Source organism: Prunus mume, linkage group LG2 (genome assembly GCF_029339155.1).
Source record: "Prunus mume cultivar Tortuosa linkage group LG2, ASM2933915v1, whole genome shotgun sequence".
Lineage (NCBI taxonomy): Eukaryota > Viridiplantae > Streptophyta > Magnoliopsida > Rosales > Rosaceae > Prunus > Prunus mume.
In genome coordinates this window covers 6,265,906-6,289,463 of record NC_142699.1, presented here as the reverse complement: position 1 = coordinate 6,289,463, position 23,558 = coordinate 6,265,906, and the positions used below count along the sequence as shown (strand labels likewise).

The 23,558-nt window shown below is 35.1% G+C and overlaps 4 protein-coding genes across 6 annotated transcripts; 2 read left to right on the top strand and 2 right to left on the bottom strand.

The window, feature by feature from the left end:
- Nucleotides 1-1,579: 1,579 nt before the first annotated feature.
- LOC103332988 (FCS-Like Zinc finger 6-like) lies at nt 1,580-3,013 on the bottom strand. Its single transcript, XM_008235785.3, has 2 exons — nt 2,555-3,013; nt 1,580-1,983 (listed from the first exon to the last, which is right to left on the bottom strand). Exons 1-2 carry the CDS (start codon nt 2,899-2,901, stop codon nt 1,854-1,856), a joined length of 477 nt encoding a protein of 158 aa, XP_008234007.2. The 5' UTR covers nt 2,902-3,013; the 3' UTR covers nt 1,580-1,853.
- A 4,754-nt stretch (nt 3,014-7,767) lies between these two features.
- Nucleotides 7,768-11,130, bottom strand: LOC103332989 (putative glucan 1,3-beta-glucosidase A). The gene is made up of 8 exons (XM_008235786.2): nt 10,542-11,130; nt 10,321-10,440; nt 10,015-10,212; nt 9,775-9,936; nt 9,345-9,514; nt 8,842-8,997; nt 8,240-8,592; nt 7,768-8,076 (listed from the first exon to the last, which is right to left on the bottom strand). The coding sequence occupies exons 1-8, from the start codon at nt 10,725-10,727 to the stop codon at nt 7,892-7,894; spliced, it is 1,530 nt and encodes a 509-aa protein (XP_008234008.2). The 5' UTR covers nt 10,728-11,130; the 3' UTR covers nt 7,768-7,891.
- A 4,373-nt stretch (nt 11,131-15,503) lies between these two features.
- On the top strand, nt 15,504-17,115 carry LOC103332990 (pollen-specific protein C13). Its single transcript, XM_008235787.3, has 2 exons — nt 15,504-15,821; nt 16,581-17,115. Exons 1-2 carry the CDS (start codon nt 15,668-15,670, stop codon nt 16,904-16,906), a joined length of 480 nt encoding a protein of 159 aa, XP_008234009.1. The 5' UTR covers nt 15,504-15,667; the 3' UTR covers nt 16,907-17,115.
- A 2,385-nt stretch (nt 17,116-19,500) lies between these two features.
- LOC103332992 (2,3-bisphosphoglycerate-dependent phosphoglycerate mutase 1-like) lies at nt 19,501-23,374 on the top strand. Of its 3 annotated transcripts, XM_089046247.1 has the most exons (9): nt 19,501-19,780; nt 20,343-20,360; nt 20,589-20,860; nt 21,099-21,322; nt 21,649-21,767; nt 21,862-22,018; nt 22,150-22,251; nt 22,358-22,477; nt 22,963-23,374. In XM_089046247.1, the coding sequence occupies exons 3-9, from the start codon at nt 20,590-20,592 to the stop codon at nt 23,005-23,007; spliced, it is 1,038 nt and encodes a 345-aa protein (XP_088902373.1). In that variant the 5' UTR covers nt 19,501-19,780; nt 20,343-20,360; nt 20,589; the 3' UTR covers nt 23,008-23,374. The 3 variants fall into 3 exon arrangements, with proteins under 3 accessions (XP_088902373.1, XP_008234010.1, XP_088902372.1); XM_008235788.3 differs by lacking the exon at nt 20,343-20,360 and having other exon boundaries at nt 19,504-19,780; XM_089046246.1 differs by lacking the exons at nt 19,501-19,780; nt 20,343-20,360 and adding an exon at nt 19,796-19,894.
- The last annotated feature ends 184 nt before the right edge of the window (nt 23,375-23,558 follow it).

The window sequence follows — 23,558 nt, the reverse complement described above, 5'->3', positions numbered from 1 at the left end:
TATGCTTAATAGTTTAGGGTGTAGAGTCATCATTCAGAACCTAGATTTTAGGGTTTTTAGAACCTCAGATAAAATCTAAGTCTAAAGAGTCAAGTTCAATAAAATTGATGAGGTCAAAGTGGAGTTAAATGAGTTTTGTCGATGTGTTCATCCTTAAGAAAGAATAATGTTCTGCATGACTTTTAATTCAACCATTGTGAACATGATAAATACTTAGTGGTTGAAAATTGACCATACATAAAATTCTAACTTGAGTGACATTAAAATTAGATTATTGAAGTTTATCTAATAAAATTTCTATTTGATGAAGAAAAAAAAAGTTTAGATGAGAAAAATACAATATATATATATATATATATATATACTTGTATGTATCATAAATCAGTTTTGATTAATTACATCAGGTGGTGTGCTGAAGCTAATGTTTCCATGGGAAATTATGATCGCCACACAGATTATAAGTGCTTATGATTCATAGTGCGATGTAGATCAATTTACAAATGAAATGATCATTGGAGTATAGAAAAGAATTAATTGTAATTTGATTTCATATTTACTAAAACCATGACTTTGTTTTTTTGTGCAGGGAGAGAAGATCCATGACTTTGTTTTTTCGTACCACAACAAAAAAGAATGAATTATTACCATTGATTTAAACGTACACTTATCTATTGAAATCCAATACCATCCAATTCTTCATCACCAACAAAAAGAAAATTTACCATCCAAACTCAAGCCTCAAAAAGGCCATAAACAGAGGCGGCCCATGGGGTGTGCGACCGCACAGAGCTCCCACAATTTAGGGGCCTCCAAATTTTTCCAAGTCAATCAATTAAATTAACTAAAACATAAAAATAAAAATGAAATATTAAATATCACCCCACAACACCACATGCAAGGCACCAAAACCAAAATTGAATTGAATATTAATTATCAACAATTTCTAATTTAATTCATTTTCCTCTTCCCAACTCTCACACTACAACTCTTCTTTTTATTTATTTATTATGGTTTGAACCCTGTGTTTTCCTCTTCCCAACTCTTAAGCTGCAAAACCATTCTAATATTATTTCCTCTTTCGGTAAGCCTTTCTCACTCTCCTCCATCAAAATAAAGCTATTTCTCTTCAGTACCAGTGTACCACCCTCTTCCATCAAATTTTGGATTGTAAAAACCCAAACTTTAGTCTTTTTCCCAAAATCACAGTTCTTTTCTCCCTCCCTTATTCACATGAGAATTCACCAAGCATTGAAATTGGAAAATCAATTTATCAGCTCTGTGATTTGGAAGAGTGACTAAAGAAATTTTTCTAGGAAGCTCTTTCTGAATGTGTTCTTCCCGTGTCAGAAATTTTTGTTTCTATATGGATTTTTTTTTCCCTACTTGTATATATAGGGCCTCGACATCCATATTTGCATAGGGCCTCCAAAATCAATGGACCGGCTCTTACCATATATGCATCGATTTACTGACTAAATTGCAGCACCACTCGTACATATATATTACATAAACATAACATGTATATGCCGATAAAAACCCAGAAAAGAGAGAGAAGAAAAAGCAGAAGAGAGAGATAATATACTAAAGGAAGATTAAATTAACTCTGTAAATTTGCAATTTACTTCCATTACTACCTAAAAGAAAACAAGAGAGAGGAAACCATGAAAATGAAGTACAACACTTGAAGTTAATTTTGCTTGAAACAAGCATATAATTAATGAAGACTGAAAGCTTCAAGGTTTTCCCATTTTCATGCAACGTACCTAAAACCATCCCCCCAAACCTATTTATATATTCATATATTAGAGCAAAGCTCGCAAACATGGTGCTGTGTTCCGGGCTGACGACGGACTCTACAAGGCGGCGACGGTTTCGCCTTTGGTGGAGACTTGGCCTCCGGCGGTGGAACAACACTTGTCATTCCTCTCGTCAAGGTTTATCTGTTGCTGCCGGCACTCTAGGCTGCAGAAAGCAGTGTCACCTCTGCAAAATCAAATTACAGGTTAAAAAAGAATGAGTCAAAGGGACAAAAAAAAAAAAGTTACACACAAATAAATAGAGGGTTTCCTAATTTTGGAGTATTTATTGAAAAACCTGGCAAAATAAGCCAAAAAAGATCAGAAAACAATCTGGGAAGTAATAATAGTACCCAAAAAAGGTAAAAACAACAAGTAAGAAAAGACCGTGAAAGTAACTTAATTTGACAGAAAAGTGAAAAACAAATCCATGTACTTAAAGTACTTAGTCCAAAAATAACCAACTGGGTTTCCATAATTAAAGTACTTCCTTGAATATTTTCTTTCTAAATAAAAATTCCGAGGAGAAACGAGATGAGAAATTCTTAGGTACAAACTTTTCTCTCACAAAACTGGTCACACGAGACTGATTGAAAACTGGAAGTATGCGAGGAATTGGATGCTAAGATTTTTATTTTCATTGGAGGATAGAGATTTAGATATGAAACTTCGACCAAGAAAGTCGAGAGAAATAGCACTAGACTAAGAACTAGTTGGTTGCAATAATTAAGATTTCATTCGGGAAGAAGAATTATTACCTGTACATGTAAATATCACGGCCAGGAACAAGGCGGCGTTTGCAGAGACCACAAGCCCTCAAGAAGTGGGCAGTCTCTACAAAATCAGCCGAGTTCCTTCTGTGGCTTCTTGGTGATGGTGATGATGGTGATGGTGAGGCCATCTTCATCATGAGCCTTTGATCCAACCCATCAAGCCCACCTCCACCACCGCCACCACCCCAGAAGGCCAAAGGGTTAAAAGGGTTGTTGGGATCGGACGGTTGAGATTGAGCTGCCTCAGTACTGATGGTGTTCAGATCAAAGGTGATCTCTGACATGCTTGTGGTCCTCTTCATTGGAGGCCTTGGTCTCTTCCCCAGCAACATTTTTTCTCTTCTCTGCTGCTTTCTCTAACAACCCACAAGGCTACAACTGCTATAGAGAGAGAGAGAGAGAGAGAGAGAGAGGTAAAGGGAGAGGAAGGCCTAGAGCGAAGTGAAGGAGAGGAAGATAAAGAGGAGCCAGAAACTGTGGAGTGAATCTGGACCGTTGGTTGTTGCAGTGCTTAAGAGAGATTTGATTGAGAGTTGTGACTTGTGAGTGAGTTGTTATTGTTTGCATAAATGGGAAATCCACGTCAGCACCCTAATTGTCATTAGTGTATAATTTATTTGATTTTGATTTGTTTATTTTTAGGGCAAATGGGAGCTTCGGATGCTTTTTTTTCTTTCCTTTTTCTTTTCATTCTCCGGAGCTTACAGTCACTTACAGTGATTTTTACTGGCTGCTGCTGCAGTACTTGTTGCTTGTCACATTAAAAAGGTCCTAAACATGCTCTCTATTTGACACGTAATACTTGCTTGACAATTGTCAGAATTTTGGTTTTGTTTTGGATACGGTGGAGTTAATTTTTTGGACTTGGAGAAGATAGGTCAACAGTAAAAAAAGAAAAGAATAATGGTAATTTCACAAGGAATTATCCTAAGTACTAGCATATGCAAAACACAAAAATATAATCAAATTAATAAGATTTTAAGGTTTAAAATGATCAGATTCATGGTAATTTAAGGTTCAATGCTATACGTAGTTGCACAATGCCTACAAAATAGTCATATGAATTCGCAATCAAACTTGTATAGAAAATAAATAAATAATCACAAAACATCTCATTTTCAAACCCAAAAAAAAAAGGTCAAAGAAAAATGGTTGGTCTAGCTATAGTTTATTTATTTTTTAATCCTTCAAACTATTAGAATACGTTTTGTGTTTGATTAATCAGAAATTAGAAACATCCATTCTAAATTGAAAAAGAAAATAATAAGTGTGGAGAAAGAAAAAGTATGGTAGCTAGGGAGAAAAGTATTAGTCCTTCTACGGCTCGTTTGGTTAGTTGAATTAAGTAGTTGGAGAAAAGTATATATATATATATATATATATAATGCAATATTGTTACAATTTTGGTTGAGCTTACGGTGTAAATAAAATAAAATATATAATATGTGGTTTTACTATCAATACATGATACACGATGCATGTTGTCGTAAAATCTCAAACCATTGAATTATGCAAAAAGTCATCGTAAAATCTCAAACCATTGAATTATGCAAAAAGTTAGGTTGAGAACATTATCGGTGCTCTCATAGTAGTAAATTCTTGGTTCATTTATTTCAAATATTAACAAATACAGTATACACTACCAAAAAAAAGTTACCACACCTATGATGTCATTTTCGGAGTTGCACGCTCAGTCCAACTATTTACGGGGTTTGCTTAACCCCTGGTCTGCCCACTTGCCCTGTACAACAAACAATTGAAATATCCAAGTAGCTCAAAATAATACCTTTTTTAAAAATTCTGCTCATATCGTGGTATTCAAGTAAACTGATGCACCAGTCTTGAAGGAGGTCCCAATAAAATGTAAATATATCATTGCAATGTGGTTAAAAAAGGATTTAGCTTCCTACTTCAGTTGAAGTTGTTACCTAGGTCCTATAAAATAAGACTTTTATAGGATAAGGAAACCCTAAGAGAGACACTAATTAGAAGAGAGATGACCAAGGATGAGAGAGAGAGAGATTAAGAATTAGGGTTTACAGAAAGGGGCTAAAAGGGTGATATTTGTAAAAATTTGCACTTTAACTAGTTTAATTTAATATGTAAACTATTTTTTATGGTTCTAGTTTTTTTCTTTTGTAATGAACACTTATATAGTTGTATCGATCTTATAGGATTTAAGAGAGCAAAAGTGTGAATCATTATAGTATTTTTTTTGGGTTTAATACAAGTAAGATTAAGGAAGAGAGATTTGAACACAAATGCACAATATTTACTATTAACGGTTCAAACTGCACGCCTTTTGTTGTTTGTGTGATTATTGTCACCATTATGACGTGATTACACATATATTATTCATGAAATCGTCACCATTTCAATAGAGGTTTTAATAGACTAGGTCTCATTTAAAGTCTCTTCTCCATACTTTGCATTCTCTCAGAAGAGTGAAGAGTGAAGAGTGAAGATATATCGAATATAAAGTGGCATATATTTTATATGGGAATTCAGCCTATTCTTTTAATGTGGAGAATATGCTCTTAACACAATATGCACAAAATGCTATAGCAAGTGACAGTCAAATAAGATTATTTGCATATCGTGCCCGGAGCCTAATTAGCAGAAGGGGAACATATGCAAAATTATAATATTCTATTTGGTCACTTTTTCTTAAGGAATTAATATCTCTTGGATTTACTTTTCATTTAGATATTGTTCCTTTCTAAATCTACACACTACAAACAAGGTTTTGCTTAGGCCTTTTCTTTCTTTTAGCAATTAATGTAGCTAATACAGGAATGGCTTTGTCTATCGACTTTCTGTATAGAACATTCTGACTTCCTCTGACTTGCCTTGTTGCAGAGACTTCCTCAATTCATTTCATGCACGTCTACTCCAAGACAAAGTGTGTTTCTGTCTATGCTTTTCTTATAAGTAAACAAATGAAAATTATAATTATCTTGAAGAAAGAAATGTCAAAAGGGAAGAAAAATGATCTTATTGTTAATGGGTTGAAAATGAATTTCTCGTAAGACCTAAATATATAATATATATATATATATATATATAAAATCATAATAAATAAAAAAATCGATATAAGACTTTGTAGCTTTAGATTGTAGAATATTTATCTCACACCATAAATTCATTACTAATTTTATTTTGGTAGTAGAAAAAATGACTACGATTCCCTCGTTGATTACAAAATTTTAATTATATATTAATTGAAGTTAGATATTTTTTGAATTCAAACCTAAAACAATTGAATTGACTACTCGAAACCTCATGCCTTGAAACCTCTTGTGAAATTGGGTTTATTGACAAAAGAGGTAACTGTCACTTCATGGTGGAAGAAAGTTTTGTAGCTCTTTGTGCCAGATTTTCTATGGCTGTTAAAATCGATGCTGGATGTGTCCCAATTGACCAATACTCATAATCATTGCCAGATGTAGAAATCACTATGAGCATGCACATCAGGCCTCTTGAATGTGGGACCGATTTATACCAGTGGTCCATCTAAACTTTGGAGGAGCCTACACAACATGTGAACAGCTCACATAAAGTTGAGACGTCCAAATGCTAGCTATAGTTTTCTTTTTAATAATTGGCCTAAAATTTGTTAAGCAAAGAGCTTTCTTAGCACCTACGAATATCTTCACCAAGTGGACATTTACAAGTAAGTTGCTTCCATTTCAATGTCTAGTAAGAAGAGTAGAGCACTCACCATCATAACCAAAATATCCTCCATAACATAACACTAGCACCGGACCAAAACCGACCATTCCAAAATTATATTTTCACTCAACTACTTATGGAAAAATATCTTATACACGTGGTTTACAAGTAATTACACGTATCTGAAGTTTACTTGAATCCCATATAAATAATTGCACGTATATATATGACGTTTTCTAAGATGAAAAAAAAAAAAGAGGTAAGTAGAAATATATTAATCTAAATTTGGTTTTTGATGGATTAATAAAAGATGTGTTTCCCACCAACATGTTGGGCACGAGCAAAACTTTTTGATGCCTGTGTAAAGGCTATACCTAAATTATTGCCTATACTGTCATTTCCAATTGCAATGGGGACACCACTTGAGTTTGTTGCTCAAATCCCATTTGTGGGGTAAAAGGTTTGATGCACACAACAAACACATAATTGGAAGCACCTAAAGTTTTTCATCATGTGTGATTCAGTAGTACCATATATAATATATATTACCCCTCATGTTTCACTCTGCTGGGCTGCCAATTGATTCTCTTAGGTAAAATAAACTATTTATTCTATTCTATTTATTTCCACTACTCATGAATAAAAGTAAGTACAAGATTGATCTTATTGAGGTATCAATCAATAAATAGATACTTAAAACGAATCCAAGAGAGTGAATGAAATGAATATGTTAGAATTTTGGTAACTGAAATCATGACAAATCCAAAACAGCCCCAACTGGCAACTTGGCTAGATTTTTGTGTAAAGAGCTGCTAGGTGCGTCACGCTGTTAAATCCTTTTTGTGTATATCCAAACCATTACGATACAAAACTGTAAAGTTCATCAAACAGAAGTGGATCCTACATGTTTATTTGTTAGTGTATGATGCAATGTGTCGTTATTATAAGGTGTGATCGTTACACAATCACACAATATAAAGGTGTTATAATATAGATAAATGATTGATATGTTATAAATTTAGAGTACGGTATTAATTTAGGTGTTACCATTACACCGAAAAATTACTCATATATAAGATGAAAGACCATAAGATAATCAGGTTCAGCAAGTTGAAAGTTGAACGGCTTTCCAAAATATGGACATCCAATATGGCTTCTATTTCGGTAGGGAATAGAAAAGGAAAAAAAGTTCTTTAGCAGTAGGGAATAAATGGTTTTGGGTCTGTCTAACTTAGCCTAATAGAGCTTCTGTTTTGACTAATGCATTTGGTTTCCGAGTCATTCTAATAGTGAGGTCTTCAGATAAGATCCTATTTCTTAACCGTTGGATTAAACTAACCAATTTGATCTAACACAATATAGAATTCTACTTGTTTTCCCTTTGCTTGCTGGGTTTTTACACTTCACCTGTATGCTTCAACCCTTCAATTCCATAAACATGAGTTTATGTTTTTTTAGTTTTGAGAAACTGTTATTGTTTATTGATACAGTCATAAAATGCCTTTTATTGCTGTCATGTCACATAATTAATAGATCCTAGCAACACAGTGGTTTTTATTGATTCTGAATAATTTGGACATCAGAGGGACCCAGATTGAATTAACCTTAGCTTACAGAATAGAGGCGCCATGCATGTATTGATGTTACAACCTAAGTTAGCTTTATATAACCATTCTTTATCATCCACTCAAGACTCCAATGCTTATTGACGTTCTTAAGAGTCCAATAAGCCCACCCAAATGTTGCTCTCCCCCAAACTTCCAATTGAGCATTTGCAAATCTTTGGTAATCTTCCTTTGTTGCCTCGGTAACTTTCCACTCAGCGACCCATTCACCTGCAAAACCATAATTTGGTCACAACCCACATTCTAAAATCCACAAGCAAACAATATAGCATCAGGGTTATTGCTAACGATTTTCGCACTCCCAGTTTAATGCGATAAGCTAAACTAGAAGTGCCAAAATCGACAATCGCTACGGTTAGGTCATGTCACGTACCAACAAAAGTGAGAGGACCATTTGATGTGGTAACATAATTCAATTCCTGGGACCGATTGGTGTGGATGAAGTCTATGTTCTGTTGGACAGTCAAGTTGTCAAAAGCGCTCACAAAGAGGTTATAGTAATGGACATCAATCACAGAACCCTTTAAGCCAGTGGCAAGGGGGAAAAGCTCCCTTGGCTCCATTGGTCCTAGCCTGTTTGAAAACACCACATATGCCGTGGAGGAGTGCTTGCGAACGGCAGCATAACCAGCCTTGTAGAACTTGGTCACGTTCTGTAGAGATGCTCCTGGGGAGAAAGGCTCGTTTATGAGCTCAACTGCGTATAGGCTTGGGCTCCTAGCATACCTACAATTGTAACCATAGGATAAGATTAGACTGCTATTTGGAGTAACGTTCTCTTGTCAAATTTACGTTATTAGGATAAATATTTATATTGTTAGACTATGAATCTGCGTCACACATTGATCATGCGAAATTTAACCTAAATCATTCATTTATATTTACAGTTTGACAATGTAAATGATCAACAAAATTGTTAATAAAGACGGCACCTATAATTTTACTCTAAAGTTAGTTAGGTTCTAGTGTATTTACCTGGCAGTTAAGAAATCAATGACATCAACTGTCTGCAGTATGTTTTCATCTGTTTGGCCCCATTCCTGAGAGCCATCTCTAGAAGCACTGTGTTCAAAACCATTTTGAGAGCCTGGTGCTGCATGGAGGTCAATTATGACCTTTAATCCATATTTCCTGCAAAGTGTGAACATTTATGTGTTAAGCCAATTTGCGACTTTTCTCAACTCAGAAACAGGAAGTGGTTCTGCAAAGTGGGACTGGACCATCTCAACATGTTTGGGTTGGATTTTGGGTTGGGTCCAAAAAACTCAACCACTACTTTTGTTTATTTGTTTTTGATTTTTTTAATATTCGTCCTGGACCTGTGCAGCTAAAAAGGTCTTGGACACGATGATTCTAACCATCTTCTAAAAGTAAGAATATTTGGGCAAATGTGTTAGGATGCAGAATATATATATATATATATATATTTTTTTTTTTTAAACATTAATAAATAAATAAAGAAGAAGAGTAAAACGTACTGTGCCCACAAGAAGGCTTTGTCTAACGCTGGCAAGGAACCACCAACATAAGGGTTTGGGGGCGTTGGATCACTTGCAATCCACCAACCAACTGGTATTCTCACAGCGTTTAATCCATTTGTTTTTATGAAGTGGAAGTCATCTTCAACTATGAATGTGTTCCAATGCTCCTGAATACACATTTCAGGCAATGAATATTGTCACATATATATAAATCCCTAAAAACATGTTGTAATTACTACTACTAATTAGACCATACATCATGTTGATTCTTGCTCGAATATGTGGTTGAGATTTATAGTTCAACCATATTAGCATATGTACGACAACATAAATCTGACAAGAAAACATTATTCTACTTATGTCCCAATAAGTTTGTTTTGACATAACGAAACAGAATATGAAGTTTTGTGCTGTCAATATCTCTTACCCGCATAACTTGTGGAGCCTTCTTTGGACCATAACCATTTGTTACTTGAAACTCTCCCTCCAATTTTCCAGAAAAGCTAATCACAAAAACAGATGGATCATTGTTTCCCCATCCACTACCACTCCCTGCATAATCAGCTGTCACCAAATCCTCTGTCTTGGCCTGCATCCCCCAATCACACCATCACATTCTGTCTCAACAATCAAAACAAGAAAGATGAAACCAAATCAAATCACTCACCTGCAAGAAGAATCCATTGGGTGCTTTGATTCGAACCCGGCTCAAATCATCAGGCTTCCTTATGATCTCAAACGTCTCTGAGCTACCCGGTGTTTTCGAAACAGCCACCACCTGAGCTCCATTGCCCTTGACATCAAGCCCCACAAAATCTTTGTTGAAAACCCTGAAGTTGAATGTGGTCTCATTGATCCTCCACAGCTGCAACAAAATAATAACCAGCACCATGTCGATTTCTGTGAGCACAAACTATACACTAGAATATATTGACAATGCAAATCAACCAAAAAAAACATGTCAAAATTTTACCCTAAATCTTTCCCAGCCTGAAGCTGATGTTCTGTTTGCAACTATGATGCTTCCTCCTCCTAGCTCAGCAGCAAGATATTTCCCAGTTGTCACAGATTTTAACTGAAGTTCAGTTCCATCCTAAAACAATTAAAACGAAAAAGAAAAAAAAAAAACTATAACCGAAGTTGAAGCTTATATACAAGATATGAAATGATTAGCAAGATAGATAAATTAATAACCAAGAAATCTTTGTTGGGAATGCCATCGAAAAGAGACGGTTTGATCCAGCCTTCTGTGACCAGCCAGCCTCCAAGGTTAACAGCTTTTACTGTACCTGAATTGGGAGGCTCTCTCCCACAAGAAAGAGACATGATAGAAAAAAGGACAGCTGAGCTTAGCAGCCATGTCCTTGAGCTGAAAGCCATTGGTTTGTTTATGTTTGTTTGTGTCGTATGCCAGGCATCTATGGCTGGAAAACTTATATAAGAGATTGAGGAGTGAGAAATGGAATGGATATATAGCAGGAGTCAAATATCAACCAAAAAATACAAAACTTTGACCAATATTTAGGAGTTTTGAAAACTTCTTTTAGGATGCCATAGGTGCAGTTTTAGAATCCTGGAAAGCTGCTATATTTTCTATATTTTAATGCCCCATTTTGAATTATTTTACAAGATTTGCAGAATACAATGATGGATACGGAGTACATATACCTATCAGGTTAGACTTTGCCTTGTTGAATAGGAGGCATTTAGAACCAACATTGTCAGCCATAATATTCGGTGCCTAAACAAAGATTTCTAGAAAGTCAGCGCAGGGTTTCCCTTTAATCACAGAGAAATGCTCGAAAGCAGAGTTTATACAGAAGTTTGAAGGGCATTTCAGTGTGCTTCAGCAAAAAATAAAAATAAGTGCATTGCCGGCTCATAAGCACATATACTGAAATCACTTCTGTAAAAAGTACTTAAAATATACAAGGAACGTGTAGTTTAAGTGGCTAAGAGCACTCAAGGTCCTAAGTTTGATTCACCAAATATCAATTGTATAAAAAAAATAAAGAAGCACTTAAAATTTTTATTAAAAATTGAAGTGTTACCTACAAACGGACTTTAAAGCCCTTTTCGATGAGCACCTATGATTTCCAAACAAGAATTAAAAAGGAATTATATAATCCATAAATACTTCTAAATTTTTTTACCATGTGTATGCAAACCTATTCTCTCTCTCTCTCTCTCTCTCTCTCTCTCACATGTAATGGTACTTTTTTTAAAAAAAAATATTCGAAGAAGTCTCATTCGAATATCTTCCCTCAATTGTTATTAAAAAAAAAAAACTATATAATCATCTAGAATGAGAATTGTCTCGAGTCTCCCTCTCTCTTTTGACCTTGTAATCACCGGTTACAAAAAAAACTTCCTCTTCGTTTTTCCTATTAAAGATTATGAAACACAGAAACGTGCACTAGTTTATCACCCTAAGTTCGAACGTAAAGAGACCTCCATCCAAATCATACTTCATATAACAATGCATAGAATTTAAGGCAACTGGTTGCCAATCCTCCATTTGTAGGATTCATCTATGACGTCAATTTGTATGATCCGAATCCCTCTAATTTTTTATTTCCTTGTTATGTTTTGAGATGAAAAGCGATTCCAATTGGATCAGAAGCTTCCAACCAAATCCATAAGATTCAACATCTTTTTCAAGCAAAGCAGAGGTAGGAGAAGTTTGAAGTTTAGGATATTCAATATTCGAGGTGTTTTTCTTTAATGCGGAGCTTTTATTAGCTTTAGATGTAGAGAACTTATTTTTCATACTTACAAGTAAAGTCCAACTTTCGAATATTACCAAAAGGCTTATTATCACAAAACGTCCCTAAGGTTTACGAAACTATCAGATTGCATCCTTAACATTTTTTTTTGTCATTCGTGGTCCTCAATGTTAGTATGTGTGATCACAAATGGTCCATGCCGTTAGGTTCCGTCAAATACTCCGTTAGTTTGCTGACGTGGCATATATATATATATATCACAAAACATCCTTGAGGTTCACACACCTATCACAAATAGTCCCTGCAAATTTTTTTAATTTTTTCATTTAAAATTCATAAAATTTTAGTTTTCTTTTTAAAATTTTATGAATTTTAAAATATTTTAAAATATATATTATATTCTAAATACATGTGACACTATATTATTGTCGATATGGGCTCCATATATATGCCACATCAACAAACTAATGGAGTTTTAAAAAAATAATTTAAAATTCATAAAATTTAAAAATGAAAAAACTAAAGATTTAGGGTTCATAAATGGTCCTCAATATTAAAATCCTTATATAAATGGTTTTTTCATTTATAAATAATTTATAAAAGAAAACCCAAATTTTATGAATTTTAAATAAAAAAATAAAAAATTGCATATAGACAATTTGTGATAGGTGTGTGAACCTCAAGGATGTTTTGTGATATATATATGCCACGTCAGCAAACTAACGGATTTTTTGACGGAACCTAACGGCAGGGACCATTTGTGATCACATATACTAATCTTAAGGACTACAAGTGACACAAAAAATTATTAAGGATACAATCTGATAGTTTCGTAAACCTTAGGGACGTTTTGTGATAATAAGCCTTACCAAAATAATGTTCCAAGTTCGAAATACTAGCCAATCCTAAATGCAAGGCTATCTTCTAGCTTATGGATGCTTTAAGCTTTAGTTCTAGAGTATTTATTTTCCACATACTCAACAACTTGTTATCCTTGGAAATTCTGTACAAAATAATTGACATGAAGACTTTAATTGGTCAACTAGAACAACTTGTTATATTTTCGGTGGAAATTTTGTATATGGATTAACCATGTGTGGTTACTGTGATTTCATATTTGTATTATCCTTTATGGGTATTCGTATTTGTCCTTGTGCTGATGGTATTTGTGCCTAATTTATGAATATAATTATTTTTTTCTTTCTAAAAATAAAAAATAAAAACTTTAGTGGTGGTAACCTACCAATTTGAAGTGGGGAAAAAGGGCAAACGAATTAAGATTCATTTATATGGGGTTGAACCTGTCTGATTATCATTTACTTTATCCGATGTTCAAAATAATATTAAATAATTAAAGATTAATGAAATGGAGCCACTAAAAATCCATTTCTCGCTAGTTTATGTTTAGGAGCTTCTAGTGATCTCCTTATTTTTACATTCTCTCTAAAGTTCAACATAGAAGCGCACATTTAGCCTGTTAGAAATGCTGTAAACCTATTCCAAGCTTTGCTCATTAGTTGACTACTTACCAAAGGGTTCCTTGATTTACTTGTATTGTATTCTTCTAGACCACTATAAAGGTTTAGGGTTTAAACTCCATTTAAGATCACAAAAAGGCAGACAGTTGAGTGGAAAGGGAAATGGTGTTTGTTTACTCTTAATTATGAAGAGGTTTGAAAATGAAAATGAAGCATCGATCATCTTTGATCGAAACAAGTCAGACTTACTTTTTGCAACTAGTAACTGATAACACAAAGTCACAAAACATTAATGTAAGATTTTCCTGTGGAGACTTCAAGCAAGCAAATCATTGGTGTTGATCATTCAACCAAATTTTCATTTCACATACGACTAAAGCGACTTCTCGTGAATTAAATTTGACAAGTTCAAAATAGTGATATAAAAAGAGATATTTTCTTAAGAAATAAGTGGCCAATCCTCTAGAAGATGCAAAGAACAAGGTCATTGATTTTTTTTTTTTTTAAACATGATCATTAATCAATTCAATGACAAGAAGGAATCAAGGCCAAAGTAAATCTTTTAGCAAATAAACTTAGATTTGTTTTTATCTTCTTTTGTTTAACAGGAACATTTTGCCAGTATCAAAATATATAAAACTAAGTGGCTTCCCAAATTTCCATTAGATTGTCTCCACTTCAACACCGCGATAGGTTGCCGTCAAGAATATATCCATAAAAAAACATAAGGCCTGCTCCAGTACAAAGCATTCACAACTTCCATAGATTTTCAAATCTTGTATGCTGTTTTTGTTTTTCGTTTTTCCTCATTTGCTGCCAATGATCAATGTGGCACGTGCTATTGTGGCCTGCACCCCTGCAGGACAGTTGGCAAGTAGAGATTTCCACAAATCAACTTCCCTCGGAAATTGAAGTTTTATGATGCTGGGTTGACTCGGTTTTTATTGGGCTAGTTTTTTTTTTTTTTTTTTTTTTTGGGACAAATAGATTGGGCTAGTTTCATCATGACTATTATATGAAGGTTTTATAAATGACTCAAAAAAGCATTCAATAAGGAGAGAAGCTTGAATGTGGGGTTATCGTAAGGGGTTATAACTTATAATAAGATAATCTTTGATAGTCGTCTAATTTAGTGACGTCTGATCTACCAAACAAATTTCTAACCTTACATTGATTGTAGCGATATATAAATTTAAAAATTCATGATCGGAGTTGGCAGGTGAGTGATTTTTTATAACAAAGTAATATTTTAAATCACTCTAATGTATTGGAAGGAAGATAATGTAAAAAGGGCAACTATTCTAACCCACGTATGCAAACAAACAGGTGGGATTTATTGATGAAATCGTTAATTCAAAACTCGAATATATATTATTGCTAATTTTCAACAACAACAAAAAAACCTTGAATATATAAATGCATTTGTGCTCAAAAAGTGATTATGTGGCCCATAATGTAGTGTAATGGACTTCTGTTTTAGGCCTGAAACACTGTCAAAGGTGAGGGCTTTAGAGCCCACCAGACCCTTTTCTATTAATTTCCATTTGGTTTTTTGTTCGATTTATTTCCATTTTTTATTCGATTTGTTTCCATTATTTAAAAAACACGCTACATCCTATAGTCAATACGCGGTCGTTTCACAGCGCATTTCCAGTTCACCACTTTACTGCTTTCACAAGCTTCCAAAAGCATGAGCCCCCATGTGACCACCGACAGCGCCAGCTGCCCTTAATCACAAGCCCAGTTCTTTCCTCTGCTCCCGTTCGCCCCATATCTCCTTGCAATCGCCAATACCCTTTCCCCACCCAACACTTTCAACTCATTCAAAATTACCACAAAACCAATGTTCACCACGTGGCACTATCCTATTCGTTTTAAAAGGCGGTGTAATAGTTTCGACAAGTAGAGGAGAGCCCTCTTTACGCGGTTTAGGGCAATCAATTGTCCGCCTATTGCTGAACTTTTTCCCACTAATGCCACTCGTTGCGTTGCCTTTTATCATCAAATATCATCATCACGTTGCCTCTTGACTCTCCTCTCTTCATATATCACTCTTATCTTCTCCCTCAAATCTCTGTAAAAACAAAAGAAAGACTCAAACTTCAAAAGCTTTTCAATGGCGAAGTTGATTGTGCTGTTTGCTCTGTGTGTGCTTCCGGCTCTGGCCGTCGCCACGCGTCCCATGAGGACCCCATTCACGGTGGAAGGAAAGGTCTACTGTGACACTTGCCGTGCTGGGTTTGAGACCTCAGCCACCACCTACATTCCCGGTAAGCATTTTTACTCCGGTTTTGTCTTTCCATTTTGGATTTTGGTTATGTGTTATGTGGGTTTTTTGTTGATGGTTTAGAATTTCGATCTAACTCGCTAGATCTGGAAGGGTTCTTTGTTTGCTTTGTAATTTGAAGTGAAAGATGGGGTTTGTAATTTGAAGTGACAGATGGGTTTTGTACTTTCAGATCTTACTGGGTTTGGACCTGTTGGACTGTAGATGGTCAAAATGTTGACGCTTTAGGATTCTTTTGTGCAGATAAATAAAGAACCCATCTCAGAAAAATTATTGAAAATTAAGACCCATGAAATTGTTTTGAAAAAAAAGAATTGTTGTAAGCAAGCCCAAGCATTGTGGGAGTGTACATACTAGCATACAATTTGAGAATGCTAAGGACATCAAAACAAATGGCTACAGTGTTTCATCATATCTAGGTTCACTCTCAACTGCATTTATGTCTAACACATTGTTATGACATCGATTCGTGACTAAAATTGGGGAAAGGTTTGGTGATTCGATGGTTATTGATACAATTTTATTCTCCTATTTGACATAGGTAGTGGCAAATTGACAACTAGTTTTGGATATCAATTTAGGGTGCATAGCTGCTTTCGTATTGTCTTGGGATTGGTTGTATTTATCCTCAGTGTTATTGATTATTTGAAGTGATATTTGATAAGGAATTGGAAGAAACTGTTATGAATCTATGATTTGTACATTTCCGTTGACAAGTTTTATTTGGTGATGTTCGTATCAGGTGCCACTGTTAGACTAGAATGCAGAGACAGGAAGACCATGGATATCCGATACACCAAAGAAGGGAGAACTGACTCAACAGGAACCTACAAGATCCCCGTCACAGAGGACCATGAGGACCAGTTTTGTGATGCTGTTCTTGTTAGCAGCTCTCAGAAGGACTGTGCGGCAGCTGCCCCAGGGCGTGACCGTGCACGTGTCATCCTCACTGGCTACAACGGCATTGCATCATACAACCGTTTTGCCAATGCAATGGGGTTCATGAAGAATGAAGCCGTGCCTGGTTGTGCCCAGATTCTCAAGCAATTGCAGGAGTTCGACGAGTAGCCGTGGTTTGAGTTTCTAGAATGTGTCTAGTTTTTAAACTTTGCTCGGCTTGTCCTGCCAATGTTTGCTACTATTTGTTGGTTTGTTTATCTCAACATCTAGAGATTCTTGATTTTATTTGCTAATACTCTCTTAAACTATATTACATGGTCTCTACTGGCCTGGTAATTATAGCTTCTGTTAAATAATATTATTAATTATTGATTAAATTGATTTTCTCAATGGATTTGAATCGAATATGGTACTGATACATTGCATAGAAATTGTTAGTGAAGGATTAAAGCATGCAATCTGATTAGCACGCCAAGCCCAGTGATTAGCATCTTGAAGTTGAGCTTTCCAATTTGTGTTTTTAAGGCGCAAGGGAAAAGTCGTCCCAAGCAAACGTCTATGTAAATTGTGATTATATGGGCTCACCGGCTGGACTTTAGTCCTTCAAAATTTGGAGCAGGCCTTGATAAATTTGAGTCGGCCCAAGTCTCGCATATGACACAAATAAATAATGGTTTTCCCTGGTGGGTAGATTAGTGGGTTTTTCTTTTTAGATACAAATGATATTTTATTTTAATCAAATTTAAACTACAATTAAATTAAGGAGGGAGAATTGAATTCGGATGTAGAGTAGAGAACACATCCGCTTTAGCCAAGTGGGTTTAAAAAAAAAATTTTGAACAGAGAGTTATATATCAAGCAATATCTTTAATTCATTCCAAAAATATTCATAATGTTCATGATTGTTTATAACCCTATTTCATATTTTCTCCGCAGAAGTCTTTAATGATGTCTGAATGCCATTGGGGTCTTGGTCAAAGATTCTAACACCCTCAAAATGAGGTTGGACTTTTTTCTTCAAGGATTGGGCCTTGAAAATTTACAAAGGGTCAAAAATTATGAACAAAAGGCTCAGCTCATGTTGTTTATAATTTTCTATACGTATGGTATGTTTGAGTGCAACCTCTGATGATTTTACGGATTAGTATTTTATAAGAGGTCATAATCTCAGTTCAGTTGAGTGACTAAATGGATTATAATCATCGAGTCGTAGATTAATAAGCGGTAGGCATTAACAGGTATGAAGATGGGAAACTTGGTTTTCATTCTGAGATTTATAATCATTTGAAGCCTAACTCAATTAGGCAGGAAACAAGGTCACCCTTTAGGAAAACTTACAAGTTTTGCTCTTTTGGTCATCTTTAAACCCTAATATTCTTGGTTTACTTCACCATTTCCACCCACCTATTCAATCATTTATGCCTAGAACTAGAATATGTTGATAAAAAAAATTTACAAAAAATTCGAACTATATTAAGTGGTCAAAATAGGTTTTTCCACAACATCAATAGTTTTTTTTTTGTTTTTTTTTTGGGGGTTAAATTAATGCAGAATGTGGAATTCGAATCTAAAATCTCTTCTAATATTGGAAAAAAAATATCATTAGATCAAGAGTTAGTCGGGAATACAATAGCCAGAGAATATGCTAAAATGGTTTATATAATTGAACTTAAAACACAATCCGTGAGGATGGCAAGCTTGAAGCTTTACTCTAAAGTCCAATAAAACCCACACGTTTCTCCAATTAGGGAAGAGAGGAACAATGCCAGAATATTCTTTGTACACCCAGCGCACTTATTTGAACCCCTCTTCCTTCCTTGTTGAATTGCCACGTGGTTAAATCTGGAACCGTTCAACATTGAGCCAGTCCATTTCCAGATCTGATATAAATAATTGAATGCTGCTGATGGAGGAGGGGTTAGGTGTCACATGGTTGCATTGCATGTATTTGGTGTAACCATGCATAAGCTGTGTGAATAAGCAAAAACAAGCACGTGTTATATATGCAAACACCAAATAAACCAGAGAGAAAATGTTCTTGACCAAGAGAGAGAGAGAGAGAGAGAGAGAGAGAGTTGTGTGTTGAGGTGGTGTAGGTAGGTGGTACTTTTAAATTGGTGACTTTGAAGGGTTGCTTTGTTTGGTATAATTTTTTTCCTTAAATCTGTGTTGCTAGCTGCACCTGCTGGTTATATGTATTTAGGAGGCCATGGCCCTTCCAACTACTCAAAAGACAAAAATATTGTTGGCTTTATTTGAAAAATAAGACACCCATTTTGTCGCTCAAACTCTTAACTCATTTATAAATTACAACGCTCATTTTCATGCACGGGCATGAAAGCTAAACCCTCTTGTGGTAGATGAGGCAGCCTAATTTGGATCATGTACTTTAAACACAAAATAATGGTAATAATAATTCTTTTTTATTATCAACATCAAATTTTTTTTATATTAGTTTCTATATACGCGCATCGCATATTCTAACATGTTCTTTATCCAAATTATGATATGAAATTTGTTATCCGAGTAATTAGCCGGTGCTTTATCTCCTCATCTCATATTAACCATGTAATTAAGTTCTATTATCTATGATAATAACAATTGAAATAAATAAAAAATCACTAATATTAGACAAAAGAAGAAAAAAATCAAAAGCAAAAGATTGAAGTCAAACAAGCCCAACTTAGTCAGAGGCATAAACGCCCACCAATCTGTTGCCAACGTCGGGCAATTGGTGCCATTGTCAATATACTGTTTCCTTGAGAAGCCTTTTAATGACGACGACAAACTACAACGATTTCTTCTATAAATAAAAATTTATATAAAACACAAAATACACATGTAACTCTCTTTCTGTCTTTCCCTCTCCTGTTTTGTTCGTTGAGATTTGGAGATCAATGAGAAGGACATGTAGCTATTAACTCTGCACAAACAACTCATCATCTTCTTCTCCGTCAACCTCTCTCGTAATAAACTCTGTACCCATTTTCTCTTTTGCACTTTCTCTGCCTCGGTTGTGTCGCTTTTCATTTATATATCAAGGTAAATTCTAAGTACCCGCTACCCTTCTCTAAACTGCTTTTTTATTTGTTCTGCATTTGCTTCTGGGCATTTTGGCTTCTGGGTTTCTCTCTGATACCTTGATTCTCTGCAAAGGTCTCTTCTTTTTTTCTGTTTTCCTTTCCTTTTTGTTTTTTCATTTGTGATTTTGACTTGAATGTGTTTGAACATTTAGAAGAATTAAGGAAAAGCCATTCCTTTCTGGTGTTTTAGTTTCGTCTAATCTTCATTGGGAATAAGTTGATTGTTCGAGAGCATTAAATTTGCTTGCTTCGACCCTTTCCATATTGATCTGCACATTCTCTCTCTCTCTCTCTCTCTAAACTTTTATTACATATTCAGTACTAGTTGTTTTCTAATAATTAACCTTCCAGGTGTCAGTCAAATTTGCCTGATCATGATGTTATAAACATTTTTTCAGAGCTGCATTTGTTGTTTCCTTCCTTATTTGTATTTAAGTTTATGGATTTTTTTCTTCAAAGTTAATAGGAGCTGATTGATTATGTTCATCTTAATGTGGGATTTTGAATTTGGAATGCCAAAGAACTCTTAGAAGAAAAAGGTATTTGTCATTTGCTTGGAAGCATGCCAATACTTTTAACTGCCTTTTTGTTTCAGTTAATCTTTTTCCTTTATTTTCATCTCTGCTTTTGACCATAGGAAGATGAAGAAGATGTTCTTTTTCTTTTGTCCCCAAAGCTATGATGATTTGGTTTTGAAGATAGTTTTGTCCTCCCGTATGTATAACTTTTGTACTTATGCCATTACTTGGGATATTTTGAATTTTCAGCATGGCTGCTGCTGTATTTAACCAAAGCATTGGGGCTTCTCAGTCCCTTGGGCATTTTAATACCTCCGGCCTGCATCAAGAGTTTGGGAAAGGTTCAGTGAGATTGATTTCAAAGGCTTTTGAGGTTGATGTTGGACTGTCAAAAAGAGGATGCTATAACTCCAGTCAGAGAAACCTTAGTATAATTCGAGCCTCGACTTCCCAGACTTCATTGATCGATATAGTTTCATCCCCCTCACATAATAAATCCAATGATTCTCGGAAGAAATCTGGTAAGCAGTTTTACTCATTCTATTTTGATTCATTGGGGAATAGTAAATATACGCATAGTAATTGTTTGTTGTTGATTCTACAATAACATGTTTGCATAAAATCGTTTCCTATGAGGCTAGAGCTGAATGAATACCATATTGGTTGACTTTATACAATTGATATGGCATGTGTGCATGAGTTTGAAATACATTTTCTCTTGGTGAAATTTTCCAACTGTTGTTTCCATATCCATTTCAGGTGAAGCAGCTCTGATTTTGATTAGGCATGGTGAGTCATTGTGGAACGAAAAGAACTTGTTCACAGGCTGTGTTGATGTCCCTCTGACCAAGAAGGGTGTGGAAGAGGCAATTGAAGCTGGCAAGAGAATCAGCAACATACCTATTGACATGATCTATACATCTGCACTGATTCGTGCACAGATGACTGCCATGCTTGCCATGACACAGCACCGTCGTAAGAAGGTAATTTGGGGATTTTGTTGAATGTCAGTAGGAAGAACTTAAATGGCTATTTGGAAGCTTTATGATAGTAGAAACTGGAAACTGATGTCCATACATAATTGAATTGGTTTTATACTCTTGGTTGTAATTGGCAGGGGTAAGCAGACAAAACATCTGTCTGTATCCTATATAAAGAAGTAGGAAAAAAGAGAAAAAAAGTACACTATTAAGACTCTTTTAAGTCTCTATGTTTTCCTTTTTTGGCCTAAATATGTTACATTGGATGAGGGATGATTTTTTTATTTTATATTCTTTTTTCAGCCTGTTAACCATCAATTAGCCTGCAGGTGCCAGTTATAATGCATAATGAGAGTGAACAAGCTACGGCATGGAGTCAGATTTTTAGTGAAGACACAAAAAAGCAATCCATTCCTGTTGTAGCAGATTGGCGGTTGAATGAAAGAATGTAGTTATTCCATCTCTGCTTTTTGTCTAGTTATTCTTCTTCCCTTTATCCCCTTCCTCTGCTTACTCCCGCATGGCATTCATGTTGTTTTCAGGTATGGGGAATTACAGGGTCTCAATAAACAGGAAACAGCAGATAGATATGGGAAGGAACAAGTTCATGAGTGGCGTCGGAGTTATGATGTACCCCCTCCTAATGGCGAGAGTTTGGAAATGTGTGCTCAAAGAGCTGTTGCTTATTTCAAAGATCAAGTAAGAATGACCATTACCTATATGATTGTCCTCCTGTTTGTATTACATTCAATATGTTATGTGTAGTTCTAAAAGACTCAGTGACATTATGCCATTCTCTAACATCTGACTGCATAAATACTACGCTGCAGATTGAACCCCAACTTTTAGCTGGAAAGAATGTGATGATTGCTGCCCATGGGAATTCATTGAGATCCATAATAATGTATCTTGACAAACTAACTTCTCAAGAGGTATCAGCCCATTTTGATCAATGAGATTTGCATGACATATTTGGGACTAATCATTTTACAGAACAAAAGATAAGAATCATATATATTTTTTGTTCTTTTTTGGCAGGTTATTAGTTTAGAACTATCAACTGGAATACCCATGCTTTACATTTCCAAAGAGGGGAAATTCATTAGGAGGGGAAGTCCTGCCGGACCTGCTGAGGCTGGGGTTTATGCCTACACCAAGGTATCCAACTTCCTGCACTTAGTTGGATCTTTTCCGCAGTTCAATGTTAGAGTCTCAATAGCTTGTCTCCTCATGCACACTCATGAGCATGATCAAAATGGTTGCAATTTGAAAAATACTTGAGTACTTGGGCTGGAAAAAAATATGTGGTGTAATATTCTCTTCCATTTGTTGAGTAAAGAAAGGGAGCTCCCAAAACACAGCAACTGGTTCTGTTTAGTGCATTCAATTTTTTGAGTTTTTCTTGATCTTAAAACACTGAACTTTATCTGTCAAGGAAAGCAGTGACTCATATATATGGCTCTAATCAGGCCCTAATAATGTACATCTCAAAATGGCTTTCATTCATAGTTCCCAGTATATGTATGAGCAAATGGACAGGGTTTAATATCACTTTCAACTATATTTCTCTTTATTTTTAGTTTCTAGAATTATTAATCCTAAAATAAGGCACTAATGCTTCTGCTATTTGGATTTTGTTGCAGAAATTGGCTCTTTACAGGCAGAAGTTAGATGAGATGGTTCACTAGTGCACATTCTCTCTGCTTCTGCTTTTTCAGGGGAACCTCATTTACTAGGTAGCCCAATTTATTCTCAATTAGGGAACCTCATTTACAGGTTTTCTCTGCTTCTGCTTTTTCAGGGGGCTTATCTTTCAGTAGTGTACCGTTTGATGTCAGCTTATTTCAAGGTTTACGTATATACGAAATATATTGTTACAGTTCTCAAGCTCACAGACCTGGCTACTTGTTTCTGTATACTTTCTGTATGTGTGTAGCAAGCAAATTTAATCAAGCTCATGTGGTAGAATGAAATTGGTTCCTGTGTTATTATTCAATCTTCTCAGTTTGTAATCATGTAATGATAGATTGGAATAAGGGTACATCTTTTTGGCCATTTTATTTAGATTCTTTTTATTTGTTGGTTCGTTTGTTTTTGTTTTGTTTTTTTTTTTTTGAAAAAGTAAAATTAAAGATCTAGGGGAAGCAGCAAACGAATAAAGGATGTTGAGTTACACTGTCAAGGAGATTAGTCACTCACGTACAGAACATGCAGTTCATCGTCTTTTCATAGTAAATAT

What these genes read in the sequence shown, in the direction of transcription:
- LOC103332988 (XM_008235785.3), bottom strand. Translation starts at nt 2,901, where the DNA reads ATGTTGCTGGGGAAGAGACCAAGGCCTCCAATGAAGAGGACCACAAGC. An exon ending in CGTGATATTTACATGTACAG is followed by an intron (nt 1,984 to 2,554) that starts GTAATAATTCTT and finishes TTGATTTTGCAG; the next exon opens with AGGTGACACTGCTTTCTGCA.
- LOC103332989 (XM_008235786.2), bottom strand. Translation starts at nt 10,727, where the DNA reads ATGGCTTTCAGCTCAAGGACATGGCTGCTAAGCTCAGCTGTCCTTTTT. An exon ending in CCAATGGATTCTTCTTGCAG is followed by an intron (nt 9,937 to 10,014) that starts GTGAGTGATTTG and finishes TGGGGGATGCAG; the next exon opens with GCCAAGACAGAGGATTTGGT. An exon ending in AGGCTCCACAAGTTATGCGG is followed by an intron (nt 9,515 to 9,774) that starts GTAAGAGATATT and finishes ATGTGTATTCAG; the next exon opens with GAGCATTGGAACACATTCAT.
- LOC103332990 (XM_008235787.3), top strand. Translation starts at nt 15,668, where the DNA reads ATGGCGAAGTTGATTGTGCTGTTTGCTCTGTGTGTGCTTCCGGCTCTG. An exon ending in AGCCACCACCTACATTCCCG is followed by an intron (nt 15,822 to 16,580) that starts GTAAGCATTTTT and finishes TGTTCGTATCAG; the next exon opens with GTGCCACTGTTAGACTAGAA.
- LOC103332992 (XM_089046247.1), top strand. Translation starts at nt 20,590, where the DNA reads ATGGCTGCTGCTGTATTTAACCAAAGCATTGGGGCTTCTCAGTCCCTT. An exon ending in TGGCGGTTGAATGAAAGAAT is followed by an intron (nt 21,768 to 21,861) that starts GTAGTTATTCCA and finishes TGTTGTTTTCAG; the next exon opens with GTATGGGGAATTACAGGGTC. An exon ending in GGGTTTATGCCTACACCAAG is followed by an intron (nt 22,478 to 22,962) that starts GTATCCAACTTC and finishes ATTTTGTTGCAG; the next exon opens with AAATTGGCTCTTTACAGGCA.